The sequence below is a fragment of the Bubalus bubalis genome, chromosome 18 (assembly GCF_019923935.1).
Source record: "Bubalus bubalis isolate 160015118507 breed Murrah chromosome 18, NDDB_SH_1, whole genome shotgun sequence".
NCBI classification, from domain to species: Eukaryota; Metazoa; Chordata; class Mammalia; order Artiodactyla; family Bovidae; genus Bubalus; species Bubalus bubalis.
Genome location: NC_059174.1, coordinates 47,607,899 through 47,622,710, shown reverse-complemented (window position 1 = coordinate 47,622,710; position 14,812 = coordinate 47,607,899). Strand labels below are relative to the sequence as shown.

At 52.4% G+C, this 14,812-nt stretch overlaps 1 protein-coding gene across 12 annotated transcripts in view; it reads right to left on the bottom strand.

The window, feature by feature from the left end:
- SIPA1L3 (signal induced proliferation associated 1 like 3) overlaps window positions 1–14,812 on the bottom strand; it is a 254,721-nt gene that overhangs the window by 56,597 nt on the left and 183,312 nt on the right. For all 12 annotated transcript variants that reach the window (XM_044932263.2, XM_044932264.2, XM_025269033.3 and 9 more), the window contains 3 exons: window positions 13,815–14,089; window positions 6,412–6,663; window positions 5,503–5,640 (listed from right to left, as the gene is read on the bottom strand). In XM_044932263.2, the coding sequence (XP_044788198.2) occupies window positions 5,503–5,640; window positions 6,412–6,663; window positions 13,815–14,089 (665 nt within the window). The remainder of the gene's footprint in view (window positions 1–5,502; window positions 5,641–6,411; window positions 6,664–13,814; window positions 14,090–14,812) is intronic.

The following is a 14,812-nucleotide window of genomic DNA, read 5'->3' as shown; positions in this document are numbered from 1 at the left end:
CTCTAGAATGAGTAGGCTTCCACAGCTGCGACATGTGAGCTTGGTGGTTGCGGCTCCCGGGCTCTAAGCCACAGGCTCAGCAGATGTGGCACACAGGCCTAGGTGCTCCGCTGCTGTGGGATCCTCCTGGACCAGGGATCGAACCCGTGTCTCTTGCATTGGACATTGGCAGGTGGACTCCTTATCACTGAGCCACCAGGGAAGCCTTAAGAGGTTTTTTTTTTTTTTTTTTTTTTAAACAGCTAATTTTTTTCTTTTGGGGGCTGTGCTATGCAACATGCAGGATCCTAGTTGCCCGAGTAGGGATTGAACCTGTGACCCCTTGCATTGGAATTGTGGAGCCCTGACACTGGACTGCCAGGGAAGTCCCCGAGGCAGACGTTTTACATGTGAGCAAACCTAGGGGCAGAGAGAAGCCCCTGGCCCACACCACACGGCTGATAAAGTGCAGGCCCTCTTGTCTCCCAGTAAATCTAAGATGGGCTGCAGGACAGGTTCGGTCTATGAGGGTCTCTGAGTTCCTGGAAACCTGATGAATCTGGCAGGTCAAGGCCCGCAGGAGAAGACAGCAGGAGCCAGAGGAGTCCCGAAGGGGGAAATGTCTGTGGCTGGGCTGGAATGCCTGGCTTGGGTCCCACAGGCTCCAGGATGTCAACTGCGCGACAGGAAACGGGGAAAGGAGCTGAGGCCAAAGGCCACTGGGGCAGCCCAACCTGCTCCAGGGCCTCCTAAGGCTGGCTGGTGACCAGCCATGAGAAATGCTGGCGGGGTTCAGGGGCTGAGGTATGCTAGGAATGTTTGGCAGAACTTGGAACCTGGCTGGCTGTCAGAGATGAAAAATACTGAGACCAGTGCCACAGAAAGCAGCATCAGGGAGCCTGGGGAGAGAGGGGTGGGCTGGGAGGAGCTGGAATCTGAGGGGAGAGTGCGAGTTTTCCACTTGCCAATGCCAGAGAGCCTGAAACACAGAATCACAGCCACCCAGTGTCACTGTGGGGGTGGGGACTCTTGAAGGGACCATTCCTGTGGACAGGCAGCACAGCTCTGGGTCAGAGTTGGTCCCTCGGAATCACATAGGCCCAGGTTCCTGGGAAAGTGATCCCGCCCAAAAGGATCCACTTTGTTGAGCCTCAGTTTTCCTTCTCCCTCTATAAAATGGGACATGCTACTCAACTCGTGGAATTGCTAGAAACAGCTCACTGAGCTCATGTATACAGCTCAATGGGACAGTCCAGAGAACAAAGAAATAGACCCCACAAATGCGCCCAGCTGATTTCCCCTTCCAATGAGCTTTTGCTTTAAGGAGCAAAGCAGGAGAGTGAAGGAGAAGGAGCCTTTTCAATAAATGGTGCTGGACACTGGCAGGCAAAAAAAGGAATCTCAACCTAAACCTTTCACCCTATGAAAAAACTAGCTTTAAAGAATTAACTCAAAGTCAACCAGGGACTTAAATGCAAAATATAAAACAATAAAAATTTCTTAGGAGGGGAATTCCCTGGTGGTTCAGTGGTGCAGATTCTGTGCTTCCACTGCAAGGGGCATGGGTTTGATCACTGGTCGGGGAACTAGGATCCCAACGTGCCAAGCGGTGCAGCTTAAAAAAAAAAAAAAAAAAAAAAGGAAAAACTTCTAGGAAAAAAAGTCTTCAGGACTCAGGACTAGGAAAGGGTTCTAAGATTTAACACCAAAAGCAGGATTCATAAAGGGAAAACAATTGTAATTTGCATCTCACCAAAATTAAAAATTTTTGTTTTGTGAAAGACTCTGTTAACAAGATGAAAAGACAAACTAATGACTGGTGGGAGGAAGTATTTGCAAACCGCAGAGCTGACAAAGGACTTGTGTCTAGAATATACAAACACTGAAACACAAAGATGTTCAACATCGTTAGCCACTGGAGAAATGCAAATTTAAACCACGATGAGCTATCATCACACCTATGAGAATAGCTCAAGTGAAAAGTGGCGATGACACCAGATAGTGATGAGGATGCGGGATGACTCCCAGCTTGCCAGTGGGAACGCACAATGGCACAACCACTCTGGGAAATAGTTTGGCAGTTCTTTTTAAAACTAAAAATGGACTTACCACACAGTATGCAACCGTATTCTCTTCTTTTTTTTCCTAAACACTTTTCTACACACAGTACAGAATGGTCAGCACACCCTTTCACTGAAATAATAATGCTCTCAACTTGTTGAGTAAGTGGCACTTGGAGAAACATCTCACACACCCCCCAGGTTTACTGAGGTGTAAGTGACAAATAAAATCATAATATACTTCAAGTTGTACAATGTTATAATTTGATATATGTATACACTGTAAAATGATTACCACAATTACCATATTTAACATCTCAAATAGTTCTCTTTTTTTGGGGTGAGAATGTTTAAGATCTACCCACTTAGCAGATCTTAAGTGTATAATACAGAATTAACTACAGCACCATGTGACACGTGAAATCCTCAGAACTTACTTATCTTATAACTCAAAGTTTGTGCCCCTTTGACCAACACTGTCCCATTTCCCCCACCCCCAAGTAACTACCATTCTATCTACTCTGTTTCTTTAACTTTTTTTTTTCATTCCACATGTGATATTTGTCTTTCTGCTTTATTTCACTGAACATAAATGCCTTTAAGGTTCATCCACGTTATTGCAAACGGCAGGATTTCCTCTTTTTATGGTTGAATAATATTCCATTGTGTATATTACACCACGTTTCCTTTATCCATTCATCTGTCAACAGCCATTTAGGCTGTTTCTATATTTTGGCAAGCAACTGCATTCTTGGGCATTTATCACAGAGAAGTGAAAACTTATTTTCACGCATGTTCAGAGCATGAATATTTGCACAGCCCAAACCCAGAAACTACCTGAATATTCATCAATGGTACCACACCAGCAAATATAACTCGGCAATAATAAGGATTTGACTACAGATACCGGCAAAAATGTGGAAGACTCCCAACTGAGAGAAAAAGAATCTCAAAAGGGCATACTGTGTGATTCCTTTTATATAGCATTCATGAAGTAAGAGACCCAGAAAAGATTACTGGTTGCCAGAGGGCTAGGGGAGGGGATGGGTGTGGCTATAAAGGGGTAGCCGGAGGGAGTTTCATGGTGATGGCACAGTTGAGTCTTAACTGTGGACAAAATTCCACACAGCTACACACACACAGGTAATTGGTGTATTCTGAATAAGCACTGTGGATTGTACCAATGTCAACTGCTTTGATATTGTATCAGTAATGAAAGATGTCAAATTTGGAGAGGCTGGGTGAAGGATTCAAGGAGGGCTTTATCCGTTTCTTTTAAACTTTTTGTGAATCTATAATTATTCAAATAGTTTAAAAGCAGTAAGATAGGAGGGGGAACACCAGGACTTTGACGGGGGGAAGGTCCTTGGAATTACCAAAAGCATCATGCCCACCACCTCTATTCTTGGCTGATAGCTCCACGCCAACTGCCACTTCCAGCCTCAGCCACTGTTCCCACCCAGGTGCCCCACTCCTCAGACTCCTCTCCATTCCACACCATTCTGCTTACTGATGTCTGTGGCCTCTGCTCTGTTTGGAATGACTTTCTCCCTCTTTTCTGCAGCAAACTCCTATTCATCTCTCAAAGCCCTATTCAAATACCACCTGCTCTGGGCAGCCAGCTTAGACCTGGGGTTGGGCTGAGCTTCCTCCTCCAAGGCCTGAGTCTATCAGAGCTCTTGGCAGTGTGTGCATCCCTTCTGAGATCTTCTCTCACCATAGCAGGGGCTGATAACAGGAACCCCTGGGTAAGTATCTCAAATATTTCTCCTGGCACCTGGAACACAGAGGGCTCTTGGGACCCACTGCAGTTGAGAGCTGAATGGTGGCTACCAGAAGATGAAAGAGTATGTTTCCCCCAATTTTACAACAGAGGCTTAGAATCAAGCAGTGGTTTAGTGTAGAAGCTCTCAAAGTGTGCTCCCTGGGCTGGCAGCCTTGGAATCACATGTCCTACCCTAGTCCTACTAAGCTGGAAACTCGAGGGTGAGGCCCAGTTATCGGTATTTTAATAAGCCCTCCCTCTGGGTGATTCTGAGGCATGCTATTTAAACAAACTCACTCACTCACTCCATCCTTTCATCAAATATATACCAAGAATCTACCAGACCCTGAGCTGTGTGATGGTGATCATAAGAAAAAAGTGTTATATACTGGAGAGCAGCAGGCATGTTCATGCACACATGCATGAATATGCATGCACACACACTCCCCTGGGCTACCAGGATGGAGACGACTCAAGGTGGTTGGCAGGAAAAGACGAACAGAAGTGAAGGGCACAGGGGGCAACACGTCACTGTGTGGGAGGCGGGGGTACAGGGAAGGCTTCCTGGAGGAGCATCAGCACTCACACTGAAAGAGTGGGGTCCGGGGAGTCTGGGGGTGAAGATCATGAAGAACTTCTGGGTGGACAGAAGAACACGGGGAGGATTCTGAAAAGCACACAGCCTGCCTAGGAGATTAGAAGTGGCTGGGGTCTACGGCCATACCACCCTGAACTCGCCCCATCTTTTCTGATGTTGGAAGCTAAGCCGGGTCGGGCCTGGTCAGCACTTGGATGGGAGAAGGGGCTGGGGAGGCTGATGCGCAGGGCACTGCACGAGGCTGGAGAGGCAGGGGAGGGGGACGGGTCCCCGGTGGCCACAGTGAAGGGCAGAGGCTGTGTCATGAGAGCTCTGGGACACGTGGGAGTGGGGTTTGGAGCAGGGGATAGACATGGCCACCAGACAAAGACCCCCTGGCTACTGAGTGGGGGTGGACTAGAGGAGGTGGCACAGAGGCTGGGGGCTCAGGGAGGCGGCCAGGGCAGGGCACTGGGAAAAGGAGGATGGGGCAGGGGCAGAGATGCTCAGGAGGTTGAAGAGATGGGCCGCAGGCATCCAGGATGAGGCACGCGGCTCTGGCCCGAGGACAGGGGACTGGTGTGGCTACCCCTCAGACAGGCACCCCAGGGGAGAAGGAAGGTTCCAGGGCACTGGAGTGGAAGGCCACTGGAGAATAAGCTAGAGAAACTGTGTTTATTCCGAGGGCACAGGGAGCCAGGAAGGAATTGGGAAGATCCCCTAGGCTGCCAGACTGGGGAAAGGGACAGGACTGAAGCCTGACTGGCCCTGAAAACTGGGTAATGTTGGGGGCCTGGTGTGGGGGGAGCGTGGGCTTGAGGCAGATAACAGCTGTGTTGCAAGGGGCGTGCTCAGACAAGTGATTTAGGCATTGAGAAAAATGGCAACTAGAACGCTGCTGAGAGCACCGGCAGGGCCCATCCTGGCCAGGCTGGCTTGGCCCCACATCCTAACTAACACACTCAGCCCTCTATCCCAGCGGGCCTCTGAGGACCCTGGGGAATCCAAGAGCCCCATAAAATGGCAAATAAACCTGTATGTCGGGTGAGTGCATCTCCCGAGGAAGAAGGCTGCTGGCTTTCATCAGATTCCTTAACGGGAAAGAGAGAAGAGAGTCTGACCTTTCTGGGGATGGCTTGTATCTCGCGTAGGTGGCCGAGCCGGGGGTGGAGAAGCTCCCAGAAGGCTGTCGGTAGGGAGGGACTTTGTCGACCCCTGCTGGTGACGCTGTGTAAGGGGTTTCGGGGAAGCTGACGGGCCTGGAACAGAAATAGGAGAGAGGAAGGGGGTGGGGGTGAGCGAGGAGAGCCCCGCCCAGTCCTGCTACCCAGCCACACCCGTGGGCTTCACCTGCTCTCCTCTGTGGGGATGGAGGCAGGGCTGCTGAGCTAAGGGCTGGGGAGACCAGGACACCCTTTCCCTCCTTCCCACCACAGCTGAGCCCACCCCTCAGCGTCTGCAGCCTGACAGAGGCTGGACGGGCCACCCACACCTGGGACAAGACTCTCCTCTGCAAGTTGGATTCCCTCATTTCTTAGAAATTTTTCTTTATCTTTTAATATATAATGTATTCAAAAGCGCTTATCTTTTGACAAGCAGTATATGCCATCATAATAAAACAAACTACCTGAACTTACCACCCGACCAGAGAGCTAGAACTGGGGCCATGTGTACCCATGGGTGGGCTCCTCCCCGCCCCACCTCCCTGTCTCCCCCAGAAGTAATCACTCTCCTAAATTTTGTGCTTATCAGTCCCTTGACCTTTAAAACAAATACATGGTTTTAATCACACGTGGTAGGGTGGATTTCCAACCGCAGGCGCTGAGCTCCCCAGCTCTGCGTCCACGCTCCAGAGGCTTATAAGGCAAGTTTAAGGCGAGGAGGAAGGGAGGGGCATGAGAATGAGAAGGCAAGGGAGAGGAGGAGGCTGGACAACAGGCGGAGGAGAGAGAGAAAGGCAGAGGGCGGCAGGGGGCAAGGGGAGGCGGGGGCTGGGTGGCACCCCTGGGTGGGGGTGGGGGTGTCCTTACCTCTTGCTGTGCAGGGGCTGGGACTCCCGGAAGGGGACCATGGGGGTCTGCTTCGGGGGTCGGCTCAGGGACTGGGCGTGTCCGGGGGTGGCGGGGGCGGCCCACTTGGAGGCCGGGAGAGAGTTGTGGGATGCAGGTCCACTCCACTGCCAGGGAGCATTGCTGCGGTAGGGGGGCCGGCCCCCCGGGGCCAGGCCCTCTGGCTCGGTCTTGGGCTCCGAGGTATTCATATCATAGGTTTCTGGCCACCCCCTGGGAAGGAAAACGTCGTTACTCGGAAAAGGCCCCGGCCCACCAGCGCGCAGGGCTGCTGCTTCGCAGCCCAGATCTGAACAGTCTTCTATTTTAAAGGCCGAGTGGGGACGCTTCAAACTTGTCTGAAATGGAGCAGCTCTGTGTCCTCAACCCAGACAGGGTCCAACACAGTGGCCCCGACTGCTGGGCACACTCTACTTCATCTCCCCGTCCCCTCCTCTTCCCCTCTCCCGGTCTCTCCCTTCACCCTGACCCAGGCCTCCAGTTGGCCAGTGTCCTCCTCAGGCTGGCTCGGCGCCCCCACCCTCCCTTGGCAGTACTCAGGGCCAGAAAGGCGGATGCCCTCGGCATCAAAGGACAGTATCTGCCTTGTTCCAAAGAAGCTCAAAGGCAGCTGGAAGAGGAGCAGGTGACCTACTTTGCAGGGTGGTTAGGAAAAAAAAAAGCCACGAAAAATCCAGAACCTTGAAATAGATGCAGAACGGCCTGTGACTCCCCCTAGACCAGGCTGGCTCACGCGCTGCAATGTTCCTGGCTCAGGGCGGGGGGCTCCGCAGGCTGGGCTGGCGTCCTCCGCCTCCGCTGCAATGCAGCGTGGGAGGGGGCTCTGAGCCTGAGCAGGGGGCCGTGCTCACAAAACCCACCTCCCAGCAGCTGTGGGAGCCGAGCTGGTAGGAGCCCTGGGCCTGGAAGCTGTCAGGCCCACACTGAGCCAACCCTCTGTGGTTCTCCTGAGTCCCCTGGAGCCTGGGGCACTTTCAGGGTCACCCGGCAAAAGATCTGGTGGTTGTGGTGCTGTGGACCCAGGTCATGTCTGCTAAGGAGGCATCAAAAAGTGACCCAGGAATGTTCTCTGGCACCTGGGCCAGACACACAGTGCCCTCGGCAGCACTGGAGCTGGAGCTGATATTCAGAAGCGCCTTCCAGCAGCTTCTCTGGATCAGTAGGCGCCCACGCCTCACCAGGTGCCCGGTGAGGAACGACAGCATACAAACGCCTAACAGGACCTGCAGATCTGCCAGGCCCAGGTGGAGGTGGTACCACCGTGGACCCAGGCAGTGCGTACCCGCTGCTCCTGCCTGCCTAGCTTCTACACCCCCTTCTCCTGAGAACAGGTCTGTGTGCTCTGGGTGGGGTGGATCCCACTTCCTGGCTCCAGGTATGAGCATGTGACCCAGGCCAGCCAATCAGGAGCGCTTCTTTGAGATGACAGGCACAGGATTGTCAGGTGCCCCAAGCTGAGCCAATCAAAGACAGTGAGCATCAACTCTGGAACTGCTGCAAGGGGGGTGGGGTGGGGGGTGGGCAAGGGTTGGGGGTAGGTGGTAAGAAAAAGATCTGTTTCACTGGGCTGCTGAGCTGGGGAGACCTAAGCTGGAGCTGCGATGAGGAAGAGGTGGCTTGAGAATGATAGCAACGCAGAAAATGAGACAGGTGAGATTCTTGATGAAGATGTCCAAGACCCTGCATAAAGCTACATTTCAATCTTGCCCTATCTCCCGGTCTTCTTAGGTGCATTAGCCAGTAAAGTCTCTCTTTTGCTTCACCTCTGTTGCTGGTTATTATCAGTATATACACTGAAGAGAGAAGCAAATTGAGGCACAGAGAAGTTAAGTAACCTATCCAAGATCACACAGCCAGTAAGAGGCAGAAACTGAATTGATTGATTTATCCTTTTTTTGGCTGTGCCATGGGGCTTGTAGAATTTTAGTTCCCTGACCAGGGATTGAACCCATGCCCTGGCAGTGAAAGCACTGGATTACCAGGGAATGTCCAGAAACTGGATTTAAAGATAGGAAGCTGACTCGAAAGCCCACAACTTTAACCACCACACACACTGGCTCACTGGGACAGTGTGGGAGCCGGTGCGTAGATTCCGCGGGCCCGTGACTTCTGCCCCTGTGACTGACAGCTCCACCTTTGGCCAAGAGTCCCTGGTCATGACCTTAAAGAGGGAAACAATCACTGCAGGGCAGCACAGAGTGACAGAGAGCCAGGGCGCCGCAGGCAGACAGCTAGTTTGGATCACAGCTCTGCTGCTTATGGCCCATGTAGTCTTGGGTGAAGGAGTTTCCTTCTCAGAGCCTCAGTTTCCTCATCTGCAAAATGGGGGTGGTGGCGAACATCAGCCAAAAGTCTGGTGCATGCCAGGTGCTTAACACACATCTCCAGCCGATTCTGTGGACTCTGCCTGCCATTCCCACAAGCTCAGAAGCAGAAGCCTTCTTTCCATTTTCTGAAGTCCAGCCACACCCACTTGGGAGCTCTGGAACAAATTCCTTCCCTGTGATCTGAGATCCATCAGCAGCTAGATCACCCCGAGTGCTCAGTAAAGGAAAGCAGATGCCTGGGCCCATCTCAGCTCCTCTGAATCACAGTCCTCTTTGAGGCGGGGCCCAGGAAGCTGCATTTTACCAAGCTGCCAGGGATGATGCTGACATGAGAAAGTTTAAGAAGCTCCTTTCACTGATCCAGTTTTAGGATTCTTTTTAAAAATTAAAGTGTTATTAGACGGCATCTCTGTCCACCAGTTACACCCACGAGAAGCACCCACAGCTGCCAGGTTTTTACATATTCTTGACTCACTGCATTTTCTGTAAACAATCAATTACTACTCCATCACACGGATGACCTGGGATTTAATTAGCCAGTCTCCTATGGCTGGACATCTAGTTTCTTCTAGTCTTTTGCTCGACCAATAACACTGCACTAAAGATTCCCTCTCCAACCGTGTGCGGAAGACGCCTGGTGATGGATGCCCAGGTTCGCAAACCACTTTTCCTATCTGCCTCCTTCTCTTTGATTCCCAACAGCCTAGTTTCTGGAGGCTATGGGGACTCCTTTCTGTCTCTCCAACTCACTCACTTGTGGGGTTTCAATTCCCCTTCTCAGGGAGGAGCACCCCCTGCCCCTTCAGATATCTTGAATCCAAATGAGGAACCAAAGGCATCCTGGATCAGCTTCCCCATCAGGCAGGACAGACACAGTGAGATGAGCCTGTACAAACACGCCAGATCACCATGACACACCGCACTGGGGGCTCTGGGATGTCCCTCCTGGCTACCTGGTCCATCTGTGCAGGGCTCACTTGAGAACCCCAGCCTCATGGTCTGGGGGTGTGAGTATGACCCCCTGTATTCTATGCAGTGTCTGAAGAGCCTGGGGTCCAGACTCAGGCCCTACAAAGCCTGGCCGGTGGCAGGGATCATGACAACCAGGCTAGGAGGCCAGGGTCATAGCAACAGGCTGGAGGAACCGCAAAGCTAGGATATCAGCTCTGCAAACGAGATCAGCCAGACCCCTCTGTGCTTGAAGGGCCACACAGACCACGCAAGTCCCAACCCACACCTCTCCTGTTTCGATGGCTGCCTTGTAAAGGGAGCCAGATGATAGCTTTCCTCATAAACAGGGTGGGGAGTGGAACCTGTCTGTCTGGTCACGCCCTCCTTGGCCTCATCTCCCCAGAGCTGGAGAAGGGAGCCTGCAGATGCTGCCTTTCACTCGGCTGGCCCTACCTGCAGGTCCAAGGACCTTTGTGTGGCCTCTGGTGCTTCCAAGTTTTGGAGAGTCATTAAACAGGCGGGCTGCTACTGTGTGTGTGTGTGTGTGTGTGTGTGTTTGCGTGTGTATGCAACGAGGCAGAAGGGTCACCTCAGCTTGACTTGCCCCTGCAGAGCTCAGCACGGGTGTGGCCTGGCCTTGGCCCCATGCAGGGGTGGAGGAAGCCCCGGAAGAGGGCTGGGAGAAGGGGATGCCTGGGGCCTGACTGGAGTCCCAAGGCTAGGGGACTGGAACCTGGGTGGCCAAGCCCTGGGTTGTGGCAGGGTTGAACCCTGCCCAGAACTGTCCCCCACCAAGTTCAGAGCAAGCAAGACTCAATAAGGTGGGAGGGTGCAGCCAGGACTCACACGCCCACAGCTCGAGACTGCTATGAGAGGAAGCAGAATACATGGAGATGGGAAACCTGGATTGAGTTTTGCTCTGCCACTCTGTAGGCGTGCAACTCTGCACAAGACTGTGGTCCACCCTGGGTGTCAGTTTTCTTATCTGTAAACCAGGGATCACACCAGCCCTGGGAGACCACGTGTGTAAGCTCTCAGTGTCCCCTCATCGCGTGCCTTTCTCTTGGCTCACCCTGTTCCAGCCACGTGACCCTCCTTCTGGTCTGTCAACAACCCAAGGGCCTCTTGTTCTTACCCTCCCCTCCCCACAGGGCCTGTCTCTTGGTTCCTTCTTACCCGCAGGCCTTCCCTGACCACCCAGTCTGATGTCAGGTCAGGCCTAATGTTCCTCACACCCAGGACCTCACGGCCGGTGTCTTCTGAGTGCCTCTTACAGGCCAAGTCCTGTGCTGTGTGCTTTGCGGGCCTCCCCTCCTCCAACCTTACAGCCACTTTTGGGCAAAAGCTCCATTAACGTCCCTATTTTATAAATGAGGAAACAGGCACAGAGTGGTGGGGACATCTGCCAGGGTCACAGTTAATAAGACGAGGAGCCTGGACTCAAACGCAGGCAGCCTCCCTGCAGGTCTGCCTTCCCGCTATGCCCAGGGATTTCCGCCTGGACTGTGTGAACCATCTCAGTGGCTCACTTTCTTATTGGTTGTCTTCTCCAGTCCATCCATCCGGGCTGTGAGGGCTGGGCCCGGACTGTCCTCTGTGCAGCTGTGCTTCTGGCCTTGGGATGTAGTGATTCTAGAATCACTGTTTCCAAATCATCACTGGAGGTTGCTAGGGTACCAACTCATTCTTCTCAGAATCACATCTATCCTGCCTTCTCTGTACAAATTATACCTCAGAGGAATCAAATGGCTGCTGAAGGAATGTTCTTTTTGGAAGAATTCCAGCCAATAAATGAAGAAAAGATTTCCCTGGTGGGTGGGCCAGTGGTTAAGAATCCGCCTGCCAACGCAGGGGACACAGGTTCAATCCCTGGTCTGAGAAGATCCGACACGCCGAGGGGCAACCAAGCCCATGAGCCTCAACTACTGAGGCTGCGCTCTAGAGCCCGGGAGCAGCAACTACTGAGGCTCGCGTGCCCTAGAGCCTGTGCTCCGCGACGAGAGAAGCCACTGCAATGAGAAGCCTGTGCACTGCAGCTAGAGAACAGCCCTGCTCACGGCAACTGGAGAAACCCGGTGGGCAGCAACAAAGACGCAGCACAGAGAACTTTTTAAAAATAAAGAAGGCAGGCTAGAACTCGGGACATCACTTGAGTGTGACCCGTCATGACACAGGGGATCCAGACAAGGATCACAAACGGCTGCTGAGAGCTGAGGGGAAATGTACAGCGTTTAGGGTCAGGCTGCCACCCTCGGAACCCTCTGACTGCCCTTCGTATCACTCCCACAGGGACAGCCAGACATGTGGCGCCTCCTGATGGATGCACACCTGGAAAGTGCTGTGACCAAAGGAAATTCAGGGACCTCTCTGGCAGTTAAGACTTTGCTTTCCAAGCCAGGGAATGTGGGTTCGATCCCTGGTCGGAAAACTAAGATCCCACATGCCTCACAGCCAAGGAACCGAAACAGAAACCAAAAGTAATATTGTAACAAGTCCAATGAAGTCTTTAAAATGGTCCACATCAAAAAAAATCTTCAGAAAAACAAAAGGAAATTCAACTAGAATCTGATCAAGCGTTTATGCTGAACTCCAGTTTGTGGGAAATACACGTGCTAGAAGAACAGGTTAAAGGACATCAGCAGGATGCAAGCAGCTAAACCCAGGAAGCAGGAAACTGAAAAACAAGAGACCCGGTTTCCTCCCAAAACAAAAGGTAAGAAAAAAATTAGATTTTTTAAAAAAGAGATTCATCAACCAAATGCCACAGGAAGAGCCTGTGGTACAAAAGAAGTTAAAGATGGACAGGGGAGTTGAGGCAGTCTGCTAAATTTTTTTAAGGTCCTGACTGGGTAGAGATACAGTAGAAGGAGTGAGACTGCTCCAAATAATCTAAGGTGGACAGGTATGGGATTAAAAACAAACAAAAACAAAATAAGAACTGGCCACATGTTGACAAATGTTGAAACAGGGGACTTAGCATGCTTTTAATATGCTTGAAATATGGGACTTCCCTGGTGGTCCAGGGGTTAAGAATCCACCTTCCAAGGCAGGGGATGCAGGTTCGATTTCTGGTTGGGGAACTAAGATTCCATAAGCCATGGAGCGCCTAAGCCCATGCGCCAACCACAAACATGCCACGTGCAGCAACCAAGACCTGATGCAGACAAATAAATAAATAGTAGAGAAAAATGTTTGAAATATTCCATTTAAACAAAATAAAAAGAAACAAATCCTGCACTGGCTTCCCAGTGAACAAAACCCAACCTTGGCACTGTGTCCAGGAAGGGCCCCCGGTCTGCCCCCACGCGCAGGCCCTCTCTTCCATTTCAGCCTTGCTCAGCGTGCTCCACACCGCACTCCCTGTGCTGCAGGAACCCTCCCCCTCCATACGCTGACACTCTGGAGACCCTGCCCTGGCCGGTCCATGGCCTGGGTTCTGCTGGCCTGGAAAATCACACTGCAGCCTCCACCAGGGAGCCTTCCCCACTACCTGTTAGCCCCTTCTATGACCCACCCTGCTCTTCTCCTCGGAGCTCTTCACTGCCTGGTCCTGTGTTACACACCTGTTTAATGAATGCCTGTCAGGACACAAACTCTAAGGGAATGGGTGCTTTTATCTTGTTCACTGCTAAATCCTACTCAAGACTTCAAATGGAGTGTATACACAGTAGGGGCTGAGTAAATATGTGCTGATCAAATGATGAGGCACAGTGTACCTTCAGGCAAGGTCTTTTTTCCCACTATTTTTTGGCTATGCCTCAAGGTATGTGGGATCTCAGTTCCCCAACTAGGGATCAAACCCACGCCCCCTGCAGTGGAAACGCTGTCTTAACCTCTGGACCGCTAGGTAATTCTCAGGCAAGGACTTGAACGCTATGTGCGACTAAGGAGGGTGCCCACCTCATGGGCTGTGGTGGGGGCCAGAGGGGACAGCATGTGCGTGCAGAGCTTAGACCATGACCGCCTGCAGGAGGGGTTCCACAGATGTTGACTTGGACCCTGACACCATTATCACCACCTGTTGAGGAAGGGCCCCAAGGGCCAGCACCCGGGGAGCTGCTGACCTCTCCGGGGGGACAGACTTACCTCCGGGGCGTGCCGTCGTCAAAAGGCGGGATGATGACCACCTTGACGGTGACGGAGGTGCGTAGCAGGTCGATCATCTGGTCGTGGGTCAGTGTGACCACGGCCACCTTGCAGATCTCCACCAGCCGGCTGCCCTGCCGCAGGCCGGCCTGCCAGGCAAACCCATAATCCTCCACCTCAGCCACGGTCCCGTCGTACTTCACGTGGAAGCCCAGCTGCCCCAGCCCGTTCCGCCGCAGCGTCATGTCCACTGTCTCCCAGCCATTGGTCATCACCTGTGGGCCACACGCAAGGTCCAGTTTCACAAGCTGCTCGGGGGCAGCTCTTAGGGGAGATTCTGCCCTTTTGAGGCCAAAGACCCCCTACCCCCCATTCTCCCAGGTGATGTCATGGTACAGGCACGCAGACACCCACCTTGTTCCATCCTGGGCTCCTGACTCCTGGAGAAACATGGACACCTCATACAGAGGTGGCAGTCATGAGTCATGTTCTCCACATGCCCCCTCCCACCCTCTCTATGGTTGGTGGTCTCTGGAACTCGTTTTGGGCTTTCCAGGTGGCACTAGCGATAAAGAACCTGCCCGCCAATGCAAGAGACATAAGAGATTTGGGTTTGATCCCTGGGTTGGGCAGATCCCCTGGAGGAAGAAATAGTAACCCACTCCAGTATTCTTGCCTGCAGAATCCCATGGACAGAGAAGCCTGGAGGGCTATAGTCCATGGGGTCACAAAGAGTCAGACACGACTGAAGCAACTTAGCATGCCTGCACAAGACTTGTTTTGGCCAATGAGCTGTGTATGGGAATGGCATACTGTCTGGGCTGGGGCATTTCATCGCCAATTTGAGACCCTCTTCAGGCCTTTCCCCTCTGCCACGGCCACTAGGATTATTCCAGAGAGTGCCTGTTTGGTCAGCTAAGGTCTGTGAGTTCAGACTCCAGCCCAACCTGAGATGGACACGTGGCATGAGTGAGATAAACCTTTGTTGTCTGAAGCCC